Here is an 18,194-nt window from a genome sequence, read left to right on the forward strand (position 1 = left end):
AGTTATTACTATAATATAGCAAGACAAGATGTAAAAATACTTCATGCAGCCCAACTTGAGTTATCTCATTCACCGTTTTCTTAAATGCTCTTATGGTTCAGGTATATAATCACATCCAACAAATGTGGCAACTGTACAGTTACTCTTTCGGAAAAGCCTTGTTGCACCTATTGCATTAAACATGTCTGACTTTACAAGCATAGTTTGATGCAAGTTGAATGGTTTTCAATCATAGGTTTGTTGTACAGGTGCCGTTTTACGACGTGTTATTGAGGAAGTTCCCAGAAGCCAACATTGACGATCACACACAGATCTTGGTACCATTCCCTGACTATCTGCGCAACATATCCAACCTAATCTCCACAACTGACAGAACGTGAGTGAAGCAAATAAATGATTTTGTGCTTTAGAATTTTAATAATTTCTGAAATTGAACTTAAGAGTAAAAAAAATCAGTTGTAGGCAGTGCAAAGTATTTTGGAACATTATGAGTAACCAAATTTAGTAATCTCTTGTTTCTGTTGTTATGTCAACTACTAATGTTATTATATGTTTGTAGAGCCCTGAACAACTATATGATGTGGAGACTGACTGATTCCTTCCTACCTTACCTCAGTGAGAAATTCAGGAACACCGTCGCTGGCTACAGGAGAGAATTGTTTGGTAACTACCTTCATCGTTCAAGCAAATCTGATGGGCTATATTATATAATCTAAAAAAAGAGCATGTACAGATAAATTTGTATTTCTGTCCGAGGATTTTAAATTTTGTTTGTTTATTATGGTGTATTTGGCCACAAGAAATCGATTGGTGTTGGTCAGAAGGCTTGGAAAAATCCAGTTTCCGCCCTACAGCCTTTTTAAGTACCCATGTTATTGTCAATATCTTTTTGTAGCTACAGTTAATAACACAGCTGATACAGGTAAATTTTATAGAAATCTATGTATTCATAAAGTTGTATTAAAATGTTTTCTTAGTATCATCTAAAATGTGTTCATATTGATTAAAGTACATAATAAATATCTTTAATTTAGCTAAATAATTCCTCTAATTAATTTAATGTCTAATTCAATCCGAGCAAAGCTCAGTCTCCTGGTACTAATTATATGAAAACCATGTGGATATTCTTGAAACAACCCCCAAAAGATAAAAAATATAGAGGATATTCTTTTTAAATTTGTAAAACCTAATAGGCCTACTATAGGTTCACTTATTGCTTTATACCATCTACATACTTACTACAATTACAGTGGACAAATCTGTCCAATTCAAGCAGGTTTCTAATGAGTTGCGTCTATTGTCAGGCTGTTCACTAGGCTATGTTTTCCTTATGCTTACTTTGTGCTCGTCTAGTTTTTCAAATGAGCCGTATATTTTATCAACAGGAGAACATCAACAACTACCAAGGTGGGAGATGTGCATTAAGACAATGCAGAAGTTCATGGGTTTTGGACTCGCTGTCCTCTTACAAAACCACGCCGAAGACTTCCAAAAAGATACTCTAGTTGTAAGTTTAAATGTGTTTTCCCAGATTTTCATGTTCTGTCTCCTTGATTTTGGTAGTTTTTTCTTTATAGGGTACTCAGCCAGAGCCAATAGCAAAAACTTTTATTATTGAAGATTAACCCTCCCAGTGTTACTTGACGAAAATTCGACAAGCAGCACACTTTGTGTAGTGTTACTTGTCGATTTTTCGACACGCAGACATCGTTTACGGCGAAGGCTCTATGACTGACTGAATCGGATTGAACTGGATCGAGTTAGGTATCGTTCTTTCCGTAATATTCTAAGCTTTCTCCAGAGGTCTGTCTCTAAGCGCTATTCATTTTAGTTCCGAAAATATTGTAGCAGACAGCTGACGTGCGTGTATTTGTAAACAGCTAGGTTCCCCCGGACCGATGACTGATGTGTTTTATTACGTTTATCATTGTTTTAGTGTTAAAAATCAAAAGTAGTGATATACGTGGTGCATTATAAGAAGATTTAAGTGGTTTTGAAGTGCTGGTTGATGATCCTGAAGAAGTAGGTAGTGATATTGATGTAAATTATCAGCCAGATTCCTAGCTATGGTTAGGCTATGCATTCTTAGCTAAACGCTATGTACTGAAATCAGTTTTTTGCCCATAACTTATTCATTTGCAAATATACTTCCTTATATTATTATATATTTGTAATCCTCATAAAATTTAGAACAAAGTGGCTATTTTCAAATATTTATAGGCCTATAATTTATACAATTTCATTGAGCGCAAACTTATTTTTTTTTTGAAAATTTTCGAAATTATATTTTTTTTACCTAAAATTTTTTTTTTTTTTTTAATGTTCCTTATGTTTTATATATAATATTGAAGCCCATGATTTTCCAAACAAAATGGTATATAGAACATTAGAATTAACATTGTTTTAAGCTTCTCAGATCCGTTTTAATAAAACCTTGCAAATGCGCCAAAAATAGGTGGACATTAAGGCCTAAACTATGGACACTTGGAGGGTTAAATTGCCTAGTAGACTATTTGTGCTGATTTGTTAGCCATTTGCCTTAAACTCAGTAGCTGATTTTGTTTAACTCAAATTAAATTCTGTTGCTCCTAGTCGGAGCAAAGAGCCTTGATCAAGCTCGGTTTCCAGCTAGGGCTCCAGCTCCATTTGTCTTTGGGCTGTCAATTAATAATACTACAAAAGGCCGATGCTGTCAACAAAACCAGGGTTTATACCATTCCCTAAAAGAAAAACATAAATTCTCCAAAAGTGTAACCCACAAAAAAAGGGTCTGGGCTGTTTTCTAACATTTTTTGAACGAAAATATTGTATGTATTAGTTGTCATTGATAAAATGTATTAATCTGTGACAACTTGTTGTGTGAATCAGGTGGAGGAAATTTTCCGAGACGTGATGAGAGAGGTGAAGAGGTCTGTACGTAACGCAGGCTGGCTGCCTCAGGAACTACAGGAACATATGAACAGCAAGGTGATATATACAGTTTGATTATACTGAAGTAGACATTCTGTCTGTCTGAACCAGATGTAGTCAAATAGAACATTGCTGAATGAGCGACTCACAATGTGTGCTGTCAACATTCTATTTCCTCCTTTAGTTTTTGGTCCTGTCATTTGATGTCACATAAAATAAATTTTTCACTCACAATAAGTTATCCTTTTAGTTAAAATTAGTTAAAAGTTACATCATTACACAGTGGTTCAATTATTCAAGAATATACATTTCCATTATAAAATTGTCAACAAATGCAACATAGGAATTACATATCTGCATCCATCCATAGTAGAATGTCTAATGTCCAATATTTTCAAACAATACAGTTAAGGGAACTCCTAATCTAGCACATCGATGTTTTCACAGCTGATGTCAATGGTGGTGGAAGTAGGATTGCCGACCGGAGGTACATTTTTGTCCGACACAAACTTGGAAGAAGTTTACCGACAGTTGTTTGTCATCAATAGGGATTTCTTCCAGAACGTCAAATATGGGATAGCTTATCTTCAGAAGCAGCAGCAACTCAGATTGAGCAAGTTTGATGGCATATACAGGTAGATTAAGCCTTCAAACAAATACTTTAATGTTCATTGATTGTGCTGATGGCATAATGTAATTTTTTTGTCATATTTGCATTATTTCAAAATTTTACTGTTTTACCGACATGTTAGAATTATTATAAAGAATTTTGTAAAGATATCAGTCTTAGAATGGGAACGATTTCAATCTGATATTAGAAGTATCCAAATTCCCAAACACTCAAAAATTAGTAAATCTCACTGCAGTATTTTCAACCACAAAATGTTTGAGTTGGGATTACCTAGTCTTCCAGTCCGACTACCTGGAAGTTGTTAAAAAATAATACTATTTTGTACTGTATAGACTCCTGACATTTAAAGAAATTACTGTACAATTCTCTATTTTGTTCCTGGGTTTGAAAGTTGAGACTTACTAAATTAGGGTTTGGATTGTTTAGACTTTGTCCTAAAGAAAAATAGAAAATCCTAAGAAAAATTGAATTATCGATTTAAATCAGTGTACAATTATTTTTTTTAACATTGATACCTGTGTTTCTTTAATTACATTGCTATTAATAACGAGATAATATTTTGAATACAAATCTGTTACATACAGTTAAGTTCATAAGTTATAGCTAGTTTGTTAACAAGTATCAAAAATACTGTCACCATTTTTTTCTTATACATTGACTGTCGACTATGAGTCAAAATTATATTTGAACTAATTTTTTTTTTCCTTTTCTGCTGACATAACCAGACAAGTAATGGTAAGTTTCTAACATTAAACGTCTGCTAGCATTTAAATATTTTGGGTTTGGATGTAGCAAATTATTTTACTTTCTTTTGTATCTTATGGAATTTGTAGTTTAATCATAGTTTTTTGTAAAAATACTAAAATAATCAAAAGGATAACATTTTACTGTTTTAATGTCCTCAAGATAGTTTTTTTTTCTGTGCACATCTACATTCACATTCCTATCAAAAATAACTTTTCTATTCTATGATTGGTCAATAATTTTGATTTGTATGATGTTGCTTTCCCCTGATTGTATTCTGCTTTAAAAGTCAGTTGTTTTAAATGTATGTCTGAAATCTCAGTAATCGTGAGCAGTTTGGGTTTTATTTGTGTGGCGAGTGAGTGTACAATGCATTATTTTGAGAATTTGTGAAACCTGAACTAAAATCTAGCGGTAACTACAGTATATCTTCCTTCTCTACCTCACCATTCCTTTAATTCTCCCTGCATATACCATTTTGATAGTATACCACCAAAAAAAGTAAAACAAATACAGAAGCAGTGTTGGTTTGATATTTTTTGACAACAGTGGTTTAATACTGCTAAATATTATCTTTTAGAACATTGGCTACACTCGTGCTGTATTCTCCTTCAAATAGTTATGTTTCTCTCATTATGTAATATTAATATTTTATGCAATATTATAGATGGGTGACTTGACAGATCAGTCAGTAAGATGACAGATTATGAAAGAAGGTGGCAATGGCTTTGGTTTGTGTCCCAGTACCTCCACTAAGTTTTATCAGTGCAGCTCATTCTTTTACTGTAACTGCTCACTCGCTGATCAGCTTAATGCCCTATACATACTGGCCTTGCGCTTGATTCCTATGTGAAAGGAAAAGTTCAAGAATAAAAAAGGCCCCCAACCACTTTGGGTTTTAACCATTTAATCAAATTGAGATCAGTGGCGGTTCCAGGACTTTGTCAAGGGGGGGGGGGCTACCGGGGGGCTTATTTGGAATTTTCAAAGCCGTTTGGTGACTTTCTTAAGCCATTTAAGACACAAAACCGTGCCCAATTTTCTATAAACTCCCATTTCACCTGTTGTTTGTCATAAACAAATAGACATTTTAAAAATTAAACTATGACGATTGCATTAATGAATTTCAAAACACAATGTATCCTCCTAAAAGCCGTTGGGTGACTTTCTACAGTCAGTTTTAACGTCTAGAACTGTGTGCTAAACCTCTCATTTCCCCATTTATTTGTCGTGAATTAGTAGACATTTTTTAAACTAACTATGACAATTGCATAAATCTCAAAACATATTATAGGCTACGGCCGTATCCTCATAAAAGCTGTTTACTGACTTTCTAAAGCTATTATTAATCTCTATATCACTGTATCCAACTGTCCAAAAACCTCCCATTTCACCTGATATTTGTCTTTGTCATGAGCAAGTAGACATTTACAAAATCAAACTATGGCGAACTTGCATTCATGAATTTCAAAACATAGGCCTACTGTAGACTACGAAAGCATATCTCCTAAAAGCCTTTTGGTGACTTTAAAAGCCATTTCTAACGGCTAGAACTGTGCTCAATTGTCCTAAAACCTTCCATTTCAACTGTTATATGTCATGCAAGCAAGTAGACACGTTTTTAACCTTACATTTTTCTCCGTTTCATAGATCTGTCACAATATGTCGAATTCAGTAATAGAATTGACTCTAAAAACTTTAACACTAGTGTTTATTTAGTCAATGGTAATAGGCTACTGGTGCTACCGCTGATTGCTGATTGATGCCTGTGTAAAGTTAGTGGCTAGCAGACAATTTGACAACTAACTATTTAGGAAATCAGTTTCTCAGTCCTCGCTCGTGCACTCGTCGCTCGCCTTTGCCCTATCATTTCAACAGCTGACTGCTGTAAAAATTGGATGATGCGTACAACTTCCCATAGCCGTAATATTGTTTTATTCCTTGTGCTATTGTCCACAAAGTTTATTTATGTGGAACTTAATACTACTCCTGCCATTGCTTATTAAGTTTAATAAAAACTACATCGATGTCTGTTTTATGACATTGCGTGTTTTAAGGACGAAATGTACATTTAAATCTATTGAGGCTTTAGCCTCTGCAGCCCCCCCCTCCCCTTGGAACCGCCACTGATTGAGATTACCACTTGGATGTGTTGAATGTGTTCACGATTTAGATGTTTATAAGGTGTTATGTTTGTCTTAAGGTGGGTAGACGCAGCGTCCAGCCATGATCTAAAAGTCCGCTACGTCGCAGCTGCTAACAAGGTGGTTGTGCCCCAGGCTCTATTGAGAGAACCTTACTTTCATCCTGACTACCCGTTGTGAGTAATTTGCAATTCTTTGATAAAATAAATTTAAACTTGTTTTTCAAACACCAATTAAAACAAAAATTGGATTATAGTTTACTATACTATTAGTCTATGAAAAATTCCATAATTTGAATGTAATGTTTTTCTACAGCTTAGTAATCTTTTTTGAAATGTCTTTCTTTAGGGGAAACAAAGACATAAACTATCGCAGTTGACGATTGCGAGCCTCAGATTTTCAATCGAGCATCAAGCCTACTCAAAAACTTTAAGTTAATCAATTTTCTGACTTGATATCTGATCACATAAGCTTTTATGAGGCATTGGTCAGCTTAACCTAAAGTATTTGATGTTGTATGGTTAGTTATTGAAATCATAAAATGCTCCCTCATTTACTATTTGAGTTTCGAAATCCATTTTATGTTTATTTTATAGTTAGTTACATAACTTCTTTATATAAAATTCTTTTTCTGATTCTGTCTCATATTGCCAACTAAGATTGAATTGAAACTCATCTGGGCAGATTTTAACCCAGATAGTGATGAGTGTGAGATGTGTTCGTGGCTAAGACCAGTTGTTAATTTAGCCAGGATCATTTATTAAACGCCCAATGATCTGCAATGACTGCTAGGCCCAGTTACAAACCATCAAATAGCCATGGCCTACCGACTTTTCTCATGATTGAACTGGTAACCTTCTGATTATAAGGCAAGCATTATAAATAATGACTCAGTCATCCAGTTTAACTATCCACTATCTATTGCTTTATTTTATTTGGTAGCCTACACATTTTATTTTCTTATAAATTGTTTAGTTTAAAGTTTGGCCTTTAAGTCTTCTTCATTTATTTAACAACTGAACTTACTGCAGAGCCGTACTGTTTGGTGGACTGGGCGTGGAGATAAGTTCTGCAGTGGTAGAAGCCATTACTCCGTGGAACGTGCTGTATGCAGACGACGGAACCTTGATTGACAGAATGCACCCAGCTGTCGACCAATCAGGTCGCTCGTTTTTCCACCCAACCTCATGCCTCCGTCAGTGGTGGGGGAAGGAAGGATTTGCGTCGTCTCAAGCATCCGAGATGGCCACTTACAACGCTCTCATCAAACTATCTGGAGTCAACATTGCTCTAAAGGTAAGGAGTGTGTATGGTCAGTGTTAACCTGAAAGAGAAAATCAATTTGTATTATTTGAAATCTAATATATATATATATATATATATATATATATATATATATATATATATATATTACTTATTAAACTATACAGAGTAATTGGGAATTGCTTAAACATCTATTTGTGGTAATCGTTGAATTCTATTAAACTTCTAGTTTAAGAGGGGCTATTACAAAATTTTTGACGAAAGAAAAAAAAAAAAATCTTCCATCAAAATTAAAAAATTAAATAGTAATAAAAGTGTTAAAAGGATCATGTAAAATAATTCAAAATCATTTATATGGACAACATTATTAATCTAAATTACTTATTATTTATATCATAAATTTAAGTTTATTGTTACTGTGTCTAATAGGCTAAGTTTATTATAATAAATCAGTTTTCAAAATAAATAATGGCCGAATCAGTGCCATCCTTTTGTCTACAGAAGACATCTTCTACTTAAGATCGCCACAATTAAAATTGAAAAAGTACATTGGTGAACACACAAACCTAGACCGTACTCCTGCTGGGTTTGTATTTTACAAAGTCTGCTGATTTTTCACATAAAAAACATAACAGATCAGCATGAAAATATCTTGAAGTTCAGACAATTTATTTGTTCCTTGGTTAAAACTTAAAAAATTTACAAAAGATTATTAACATTGGGGATGTAAAAAAAAAACAAAAAAAAACAAGTACATTGATAAATTCATGATAAAACAAAAACTCAATAAAATGTCTGATTTTTTCAGACGCAAACCTTGCAGGATCTATTTTATATATATAATATGTGAAGCCGTTTTTTGTGAACACTACTCCTCCCTTATTTGTGGACCAATTTCAACGTTTGATGGGTCAAAAGCAAAAGATTCGTCTCAATTTGTAGTTTTGCAATAAGGTTTTAGAATTTAAATCCTCACTACAGGCTAATCGACTCCTGATTTTAATGCATAGATTCAGGTTTTAGCGAACTATCGTTGGTTTCATGGTAAGACCTTGGCTGGGGACCAATTTACTTTTTCATTTTGAGGTCCCCAGAAGCCAGAAACACAATTTGTTCACATTCATATATATATAGGCCATAGATATATGTAAATTATAGGCCTAAGTGTCCGTGGGCGCTATAGCTCGAGCATACGATGTGATTTTGATAACTGTTGAAAGCTTAGTTCTTAGAAAAAACTCAATACATATTAACACAAACTTGTAACTTTATTTTAATGAACAAAATTGTAAAACCAAAGAAAAACACAGCAGATGACTAAGCATACTTTAAAAATAGAGTATAAAAGCTGTGTGTGTTCACCAATGTACTTTTCCGATTCCAAGTACAATAAGAGAGGTGTTTCGAAGTTCTGCTGTAGCTAATTTCATTTTACTGAGGACTGTGATGTGCTAAATAAATGTTAACAAAACAAGGTAGGTATTGCAACTATTGAAAGTGATATGTTTGTTATAATGTGTTAGTAATTTTATCTTTTACTGTGACAAAGGTAAATGTCACCAAATTAGCAGCTGTAGCATATACGTAATTTTAAACATAGACTACGCCTGGAAAAGTAGCTTGTCAGGGCCTTTGGAATTCCCCGAAAAACTTCAGATTTTTATATGACAGGTTTAGACACTTTGGAGTAAAGTTGTAGTGGCTCAAACAAAATCAAATCAACTGAATTCAAACTCAAAACTTGAATAACTACAAAGCCTTTTTTCGCTCTAAATGTTTCCACAATGTGTGGTGAAGATGTGTTGCTTGTGTGTGTGTGTGCTTATCTGTGTTTGTTGTGTGCAGACTATGCAAGCTCACCTGGCTCATCTCCCTCACACACACCAACCTGCTCTAGAAAGTTATGACGACGGTCATCTCTTCTTCATTACCTTCGCCCAGGTCAGTGGAATTTGGCTAAACAGTCTATAAATTACCATCTTAATCTGGCATTAAATGTACTGGTCATAAAAGTAGAGTACACTTTGTCTCTTTTATATCAGATTACTTTGGACTTTGTATGGTTCAGGCGGCCATTTATTCCTATGTGCCACTTTGACCATAGCTATATGAACAAGCGGCAACCTTTTCGTCTAGTGCTGTTCACCTTGTACAAATGTAGCAAGTGTTATATTCATTTATTTTTTTACTAGCTTATGATAGTTTTAACTTTTTCGTCTTGAGGTGACTAAAAGATATAAAGTTTACTCTACTTTCTAACTTTCTACTTATTCTCTTTTATTTATTTATGTTTCTTTTAAAAAGGTTGGCAGCCTCTCATAACCTTACATTTGCTCGTCCTTATAGGCCTCAGACAGTAAGTGGAGCGTATCCAACAAAGCAAGGGTAGCCTGTTGTATACTACAAGGGTAAACCAATACATTTAAGTGGAAAATACCGACTGACTGAGCCACTGACTCACCTATTCTTGTCAATTTTTTTTAATGATCGGTGTATTAGTTCTAAGAATTTGAATGATTAGTTTTATTTTACTTTTATTTTGTTTCAGTCTGTGTGCTCAGTAACCTCGCCAGAACAAAAAGATCTTGATGAAACTGTGGACAACATTCTGGATGATAAATCAATGTGAGTGGATTTTTACTCAATAAATATGGTCATTCAATTTCATTCTAATGGTTTTATCTACATGTAAAGTTATTGTGTAAACATATAGTTCAATTGTGTAGAAAATCTTAAAAAAAAATTAAAGAGAAATGGAGATCGTTTGGAAGCTAATTGTCAATGCATGGTGTGACGATAGAGAAAATGTCAATTTAATTGGTTTGTTTGAGTTAATGCTAATACAAAATATTACTTTACTAAACTATCACACAAACTGAGAAAATCTTGTGACAACCCTGATTATGGGTTACTTTAAAATATAGATTTCTAGCAGACTTTAATTTTGGAGTGAGACGAGTTCGGTCAAAATTGGGTTGCGTTGAAAATCGTAACCCTAAAATTGGGCAATGCAATATTGCACACGATCTCCCCCCATATCACAGTGAAATCTTGAACATCTTCTGATTTCACATCAATAACTGTGTTGCTGCCTTGGTATGTTGAACAAGTTGTTTTTTCACTAACTGGTCAAACTTTTTTAGGTTGTCCGTGGTTTTGTCCCAAGTAAAGGACTTTGCTAAGTTGTTCTCTTGTACGGCTGCTAACGTACTCTACTCTGAGATCCCTTGTGAAGACGTCATCTAGGTTTTGTTAAACGCCAGCAAGAAGAGGAAGAAAACAAACTATGAAACATGTTCAAGGCTGTATAGGAAATGGAAAGCTTTTGGGTGATTCTCCCGTAACTAGAGTGGATATCAGTTGAAATCTAAGCTTAGTTAATTAACCATTCCATTCTATAATTGATTTTCATCCCATTTACCTAATCTCATTTTTGATAGAAGATAAATGTATTAATGCCACCCTTAAACCTTTCTGATGTTCCTGAACATGGATCATGAGTTGATGTATAATTGAATCTCAACAGATAAATTATGAAATTTGATTTCATAAATACTTAAACTAAATATATATTAAGTAAGATCAATTAAATTTATGATCAATTATGGTTACTTTATCACTTTAAAAATTACAATTCCTTTTCGGTAAGTAAGTATTGTATTTTGTGTTTGTTAGTGTAGAAAAAAAATTCATAATTAGACTAAAAATAGTTTTTTTCTAAATCTATTTAAAAATCTGATAATCTATTCTATAATATGGAATAATCAGTAGATCTCATCACAAAGAGAATACACCTAAAGATGTTTATATCTCTCAGTATTCATATTGAATCCATTGGACATTGCCCACCTTAGCAGTTACAAAATTTACAACTATATTGTAGCCTATAGGGTTTTTTCAGCAATCTAGTAAAATATTTCAACAGTCTTGTCTTAAACTTAGCATCAACTGGAAAAAGTAAAAATTGGGTTTTGAAATATTTTTCGGTTAAGTTTTTTTTCTAGTTCCAGTCAATTATCAATTAATTAATTGTACATTTATGTTAATCTTGGTTAGTTTTACTGTAATTTTTTTAAAACCTTAACTAATCAATCAGTTTTTGGATAAATTCAGTTACTGCCCAACTGACAAGAATTATGGTTTATTCCATGGCAAAAAATATTTGATCTGAAATAACAAATTAAAGTACCTATAAAAATGGTTTATTTGTTTACTGTATTTAAACAAAACACATCTTTATTTGTATGTTCCATTGATTAACAGGATGTAAATGTGTGTGCTTTAAGCTAACATCAAAATAATTGGATTCCTCTTTTACCTTGTCCTATATTCGGTAATAAATGTTATACGACATTCTAAACTGTAAGTAAATAGTAGTTAATTATGTATACCTCAAAATTATAAATATTTTAAATTCATGATTGTTACTGTGAACAATTTAAAACTATTTTCATCTCTAGCAATATATTATGGTTTTAATACTTAACTCTGTGTACAAAAAGTCTACACAATTCAGACTATTGTGATTTTATTGTATTAAGGGACGCATTTGTCTTTTGTACTGGTTTTTATAAGGAAAGGATACTGTGTTATATAATTAGGAATTGTTATCATTACTAACTGTAACATTGAATAGGCCTACTCCTTCTCCTAAACTTAAATTGTTTTGAATAAAAATTTTGAACACTGGTTTTAATCTATAAGCTATATTTCTAAGTTTTCTCGATTATATGTACTGATTATCATATTGTTTGTACAAATTTTTATTTTTATTTTGTAAATACAAATTTGAGATTGCCTTCACGTTTTGTGATATGTGTTCAAAATTGTAAAATTTTAGAATATTTGTATATATATTAATTTTGTGTATTTCATTACAAATTTTAAAGAGAAATTTTATGTAAAAAACTTTATTTATTTATTATACCTATTTTAGAAATGTTTTGTTTCTAGATTTTTAGTCACTGTTCCATTTACTTGTACGACTGTTTGTATATATATTTTACTCAAGTCTGCATTATTGTATAGTATATAAGGATTAAAGAATAAGATTATCTCTCGGATCTTAGTTTTTAAGAAAAGGTTTTTTATTGTTCCTTGTCTATATTACAGAGATAGTTAGTTTGTAAGTTTATGTCATTGTACTTAGAATTTCTTATATGTCAGACAAATTTAGTATAGTGTTACTGTATTGTTAGGGATGGGCTGATTCTGATTCTTAATTCCTCAACACCTTTATAGTATCCAGGAATTTTTGTGACTTGATTTAAAACTGATTTTAGAATCTCCCTAACGACCTCAGCTACACCATGTTCATCTACCGCTGGATGATTTTTGATTTCATTTATCTTACTCGTCTTTGGTGATTGCGATAACACTGTGTAAAGTTGAGACTTAATTAACAAAATTATTTAAATCATGTTAAAAAAAAGGAATGATAACAAGTTTCTTGAAGATTTTGGTTTCAAACATCCCTATTAAAAATTAAATTAAAGTATGGACTAATAGATGACTATTATAGTGTCTACTTAATGAACAAATGACATATTCTGTGTTTCATAACTGTTCGGTGATTTAATAAATCTTCCTAGTTCATTTCAAACCGCTTTGTGTGTGTCTGTATCTTTATTTTATTTGGAAAGGAAGTCCACATTTGAGAATCTGAATAAAACCATTATGTAATATTAGCCCATCTCCAATTATCATAACTATTTTTTCACCAACTATCTTATAGTCTGTCTGTATGATGGAAGCTGTCTCCTGACCCACCGTACAGGTTCCATCAAACAGAGTATAGCTTGAATTTGTTCAAATGTGTTTTATCTTCTAAAATACCGGTAACACTCAATTGTAAGTTGACAGTTATATTAATTTGTGTAAAAAATGTTTTATCTTTAGTTTAGTGTACCGTAGCAAATATTGTCAGAGTTAAACACAATTTTTAGATCAAGCACATCATAAGTCAGTAAATAGATCTTTTTACTATTTAGTTTTAATTTCTCAGTATTTATAGAAGGTAGTGAGAAACAATTTTTTCAATTAAATCATTTTGTAAACAAACTATTTGAAGAGTATTTGTTACCCAGCTTTATTTATCCTTTTCATATCTTATATGTTTAAAAAAAGTTGGTTTTCTTTTCAGAGTTTGGCTTTTCTACCCATTTTTTATTTTCATGATTGAGGTCTCAAATTGAAGGTATGCAAGCACAGATTTCACATCAAGCATCGGCATATATTTATCTACTGTATTACTTGGCCAAAAAACATATATTTGTTTTATTTTTGAACTCTTACTTTGGATTAAGATGTATTTCACCAGTTATAATTATATAATCCCATATATTTTGGTCTAAGAACCTTCAGTGAAATACCGACTTTCATTTAAGCTATTAGTTATTAAAATTGAACAAGTTTCAAGCAAACGCAAAGTGAACGACCAACATAAAAATCATTTTTTAAAGGTTTTTCTATGATTAAAAATCAATAGCTTCAGTATTGATTGTTTTTAAATATATATTTTAGACTCAAATAATCAGCAAATTATAGGCTTTCATTTGAGCTATTGATAGTTTGAATGAGTCAAGTTCAAGACACTGTATTACTCAATCAAAAATCATAATTTTGATTATTTCTCGGATATGATATTTATTTCAACATTGCGGAGCAGCATGTGCCCTCTAGTATCAGTATCTTAATTAACTATTAGGAACATAGATGGAACACAACACTTACCCAATTGAATTTTCAAAATGGAAAACAAAGGATTCCTTGAATGGCAAAGTAGCTTATTATGTGTCATTCTAAATTATGTACTTCATTGTCATTTGTCAATGTCTATAGTATACTTCTTATATTAGCAGCGAGGTCCAGTTTTTTTCAGTACGTCGAGTTTGTTATATGTATTGTATATTATTAAAAACCTCAACCGGGCGGCGGATCAACGGATCAACTACGGTTGATATAGATGCCTCCACAATTATGTCATATGTTACATAACCTCATTATCTTTATCTATTTAAAATCTGATTTTGTGGAAAAGAAAGAATAGAAAATATATCAATTGCTAACAAAAAAACAATAAATAACGAGCAAATAAGATAATCCCGACATGATGTCAACTTAACCCCCCCCCCCCCCCCCCCCCCAGCAGGTTTAAGTTAGTTCAAGTCCAAAACCATTGTTATTTTCGCCCGATTGCGCTAGACCATGACTCGTGAATCCGACAATTTTATATTTTTGCCCAGGGGTTTTCTCTAATTGGGTGAAGTTTATCTGTCTGCGCCCGAAAGCGGATAACCTCGTTCTTCTAAACCGTGACTCGTGAGCCACCTCTTAAAGCCAAAGGGGCAAAAGGCAAAGGGGCTACCCAAGGTCACAAATCGAATGTGAATAGTCCTATTACCATAGATAAAACATACTCCTCTATGTTTTATCTATGCTATGCTATTATTTACCATCCTTGGTATAGTAGCTATATTTTTGTAAAATTTTAGCCCAGTCGGTTGCCAGTTCAGTAGTTTATGCGCCAATTAGTAATAAACATACAGACAGACTCCATTAGATTTTCAAGCAAAGATTATACAATGTGTAATCTTTGAAATAGATTTAGACAGACTAGCTGTAACCCGCGGGCTTTGCCCCGTTTAACTTCTTAATTTTCAAGATGATCTCGTTCGCATGGCTCAATCACGTCCTGGTTGAAGTTCGTTTGCTACGCTCACTCACCTTTAGGTTGGAGCTCGTTCGCTGCGCTCACTTGCCTTCAGGTTAGCTCGTTCGCTACGCTAACTTAGCTGTTGTCATAAATATGTCAAATGATTTATTAGGCCATTCAGTGCATACAGGACAATAGGCTACGTCAACAATACAATAAATAATAAATAACATGCCAAGCTTCTTCTAGCATTCTTAACTAACAAAATTAAATTAAAAGCTGAAAAAAAACATGCAGGATCTCAATCAATACAAAACATGCAAAGCAATGCATGCAACTAAAAATAAAAATAAAATGAAAACTACATGCTGCAAGCCATGCAAGGCAGAGAAAAATAAATAAATTTACATTTTTGTAATACCTCTACTGGACTACTGTGGGTTCAACCCAATAGTAACAAGCTGTGCATTCCAAAACTCTTTTATGGAATAGAATGGATTGGCAAGCATCCAAGCTTTTAGTGTGGTCGCAAACTTGTTCGGTAAGAGTTGTCTTACAGTTATGGGTAAGGCATTGTAGAACCTTATTCCTGCAACAGGAAAGCAGTTGAGAGTTAAATCTAGTCTAACTCTATCTCTAAAAATATTTTCATTGTTCCTAGTGCTATAATGATGAACATTACTAACCAATGGAAAAGCTGATTCATTGTTCTTAATCTCTAACAGGCATTGGTAAATAAATACATTGTGTACAGGCATTATACCATGCTGAACAAACAGAGCTTTACAATGCTCAAGCTGATGGACTCCACACAAGACCCTGACAGCTTTCTTCTGTAGTTTGAGGACTTTTTGCACTCCAGGGGAGTGACCCCAGAGCCTAGAGTGCCATACAGAATATGAGCATGGAAAAAAGCAAAGTACGCAAGTCGAACAAATTCAAATGGCATGTCAGCCTTCAACCGTCTGAGCAAATGGATTACACGACTTAGCTTACCACACAGGATTTCAATATGATCGTTCCAATCAAGCTGAGGGTCAAGGGTGAAGCCCAGCAGCTTTACAGTGTTTTCTTTCCTCGGTTCCCTAGAAAGACTGAAAGTGATGTTTTGAGTTTTGGCTTGGTTCAGGCATAATTTATTGTTGCGAAACCAGATAGAAGCTACATCTAATAATTCCTGCACAGCAACTTTAGATACAGAAAAATCTGAGTGACTAGAAAAGAGAGTTGTATCATCTGCATATAGCAGGACATTGCCTGCAACACTGTGATACAAGTCATTGATTGAGATTACAAAAAGGAAGGGACCCATAATAGACCCTTGCGGGACTCCATTGTTCCCCATCAGAGGACTGGAAGAGTTACCATTCCAAGTCACAACTTGAGACCTCCCTTCAAGATAAGATTTAATCAATGAGAGAGCATCGCCTCGTACCCCGTACCTTTCGAGCTTTGACAACAGGAGACTATGTGACACACAGTCAAAAGCGCGGGATAGGTCACACATTATAACAGAAGTAGAATTTCTAATCTCTAGACCATTTAAGATTTCTTGAACAAGACAGTCCACAGCCTGAACGGTGGACTTTCCTTTTTGGAAGCCAAATTGAGCGGGCACAATAAGGCGATGCCTCTCAAAGTAGCTGTACAGCTGCTCTAACATGACTGCTTCAAGCACCTTACCAAAGATGGGGATGATAGATATTGGTCTGTAACTTACAGTACTGTCATTTGGTCCCTTTTTGTACACAGGTACAGTCCTACTAATCTTCAGAGCCTCAGGAAAGACTCCTTCTCTCAGAGATTTATTTACAATATCTACAATGATTGGCGCAACTACATAGATACATCTTTTTAAAAGCTCAACAGACATGTTATAAAAATCTTGACTCTTAGAGGATTTAAAGCTATACTGACTACTCTAAGCAGCTTATCAACAGTAACAGAGGTGTCCATGACCATGAAAAATTAGCGGGAACAAATGGAACAGAATTAAGGCAATCATAAGGAACAGATGGATCAGGTTTACAAGAGAGGATTAATTCATCAACAGAATCAAGAAAATGTGAATTAAACTCATCAGCAGTGCAAAAGTCTTTAGCAGGAACAGTAGTGGGGGTTTTATGCCTATTGATGTAGTTCCAGGCAGCCTTGCATGCATTTGGAGATGTAGCAATGGCAGTAGCAGTAGCAAATTGCTTCGCCTCCCTTACCTTCAAACGATAATGCTTCCTGAGATCAGGATGAGGTAGGGCAGCAATTGTGGGTTACTCTTGCATAAGTCACTGATACCTAGGATAAAGTTCTTAAAGGCAGAGAGTTCAGGTGTGTACCAGTTGTTTACACTGCACCCAGCATTTAAAAGAAATAATAGTGCTGCACCCTGTTGGTAATTGGTAATCCTTGTAACTTTAATGCTATTGAACAGAACAGAACCAACTTGTTTAATTGAAACAGCTGTTAAGATTCATTAATTCCATTTAAATATGAGTACTCATAAGGTTAACATGGGAAACTCCAGAGCCACTGGGGCGGAGCCCAGAGGTCGGAGGGTAAAATCCTTTCTTAGTGAGCGTCTCCTACCCAAAAGGAAGATGCCTGCCAAGTTTCAGGTTCATAGGTCTTATGGTTTCTGAGATTTCGTGATGAGTGAGTGAATGAATGAGTCAGTGGTTCAAATACCTTTATATATATAGATTAAACCACGGCTAGGCCAGATGTGGCCGTGATTAAACCTTAAACCGATTAAACACTTCATTCTTTTCGTTTTGCATGTTGGGCACATTGATATCAGTTGTCAATGACAAAAATCTAAATCAACCTAATTGGCTTAATTGCAGGATGAATT

The 18,194-nt window shown here is 33.8% G+C and overlaps 1 protein-coding gene across 1 annotated transcript in view; it reads left to right on the forward strand.

Moving 5' to 3' along the window:
* The window catches only part of LOC129002474 (endothelin-converting enzyme 2-like), a 51,501-nt gene extending 37,756 nt beyond the window's left edge, over positions 1 to 13,745 (forward strand). Inside the window, exons 7-16 of the mRNA XM_054430308.1 lie at positions 249 to 376; positions 560 to 663; positions 1,386 to 1,507; positions 2,869 to 2,967; positions 3,358 to 3,545; positions 6,489 to 6,605; positions 7,461 to 7,725; positions 9,538 to 9,633; positions 10,241 to 10,317; positions 10,836 to 13,745. Of these exons, the coding sequence (XP_054286283.1) occupies positions 249 to 376; positions 560 to 663; positions 1,386 to 1,507; positions 2,869 to 2,967; positions 3,358 to 3,545; positions 6,489 to 6,605; positions 7,461 to 7,725; positions 9,538 to 9,633; positions 10,241 to 10,317; positions 10,836 to 10,938 (1,299 nt within the window). The 3' untranslated portion in view covers positions 10,939 to 13,745. The remainder of the gene's footprint in view (positions 1 to 248; positions 377 to 559; positions 664 to 1,385; positions 1,508 to 2,868; positions 2,968 to 3,357; positions 3,546 to 6,488; positions 6,606 to 7,460; positions 7,726 to 9,537; positions 9,634 to 10,240; positions 10,318 to 10,835) is intronic.
* The last annotated feature ends 4,449 nt before the right edge of the window (positions 13,746 to 18,194 follow it).

This window comes from Macrosteles quadrilineatus, unplaced genomic scaffold (genome assembly GCF_028750875.1).
Source record: "Macrosteles quadrilineatus isolate MER2022 unplaced genomic scaffold, UCM_ALF_1.0 Scaffold_9__3_contigs__length_116548681, whole genome shotgun sequence".
Classification (NCBI taxonomy): Eukaryota; Metazoa; Arthropoda; class Insecta; order Hemiptera; family Cicadellidae; genus Macrosteles; species Macrosteles quadrilineatus.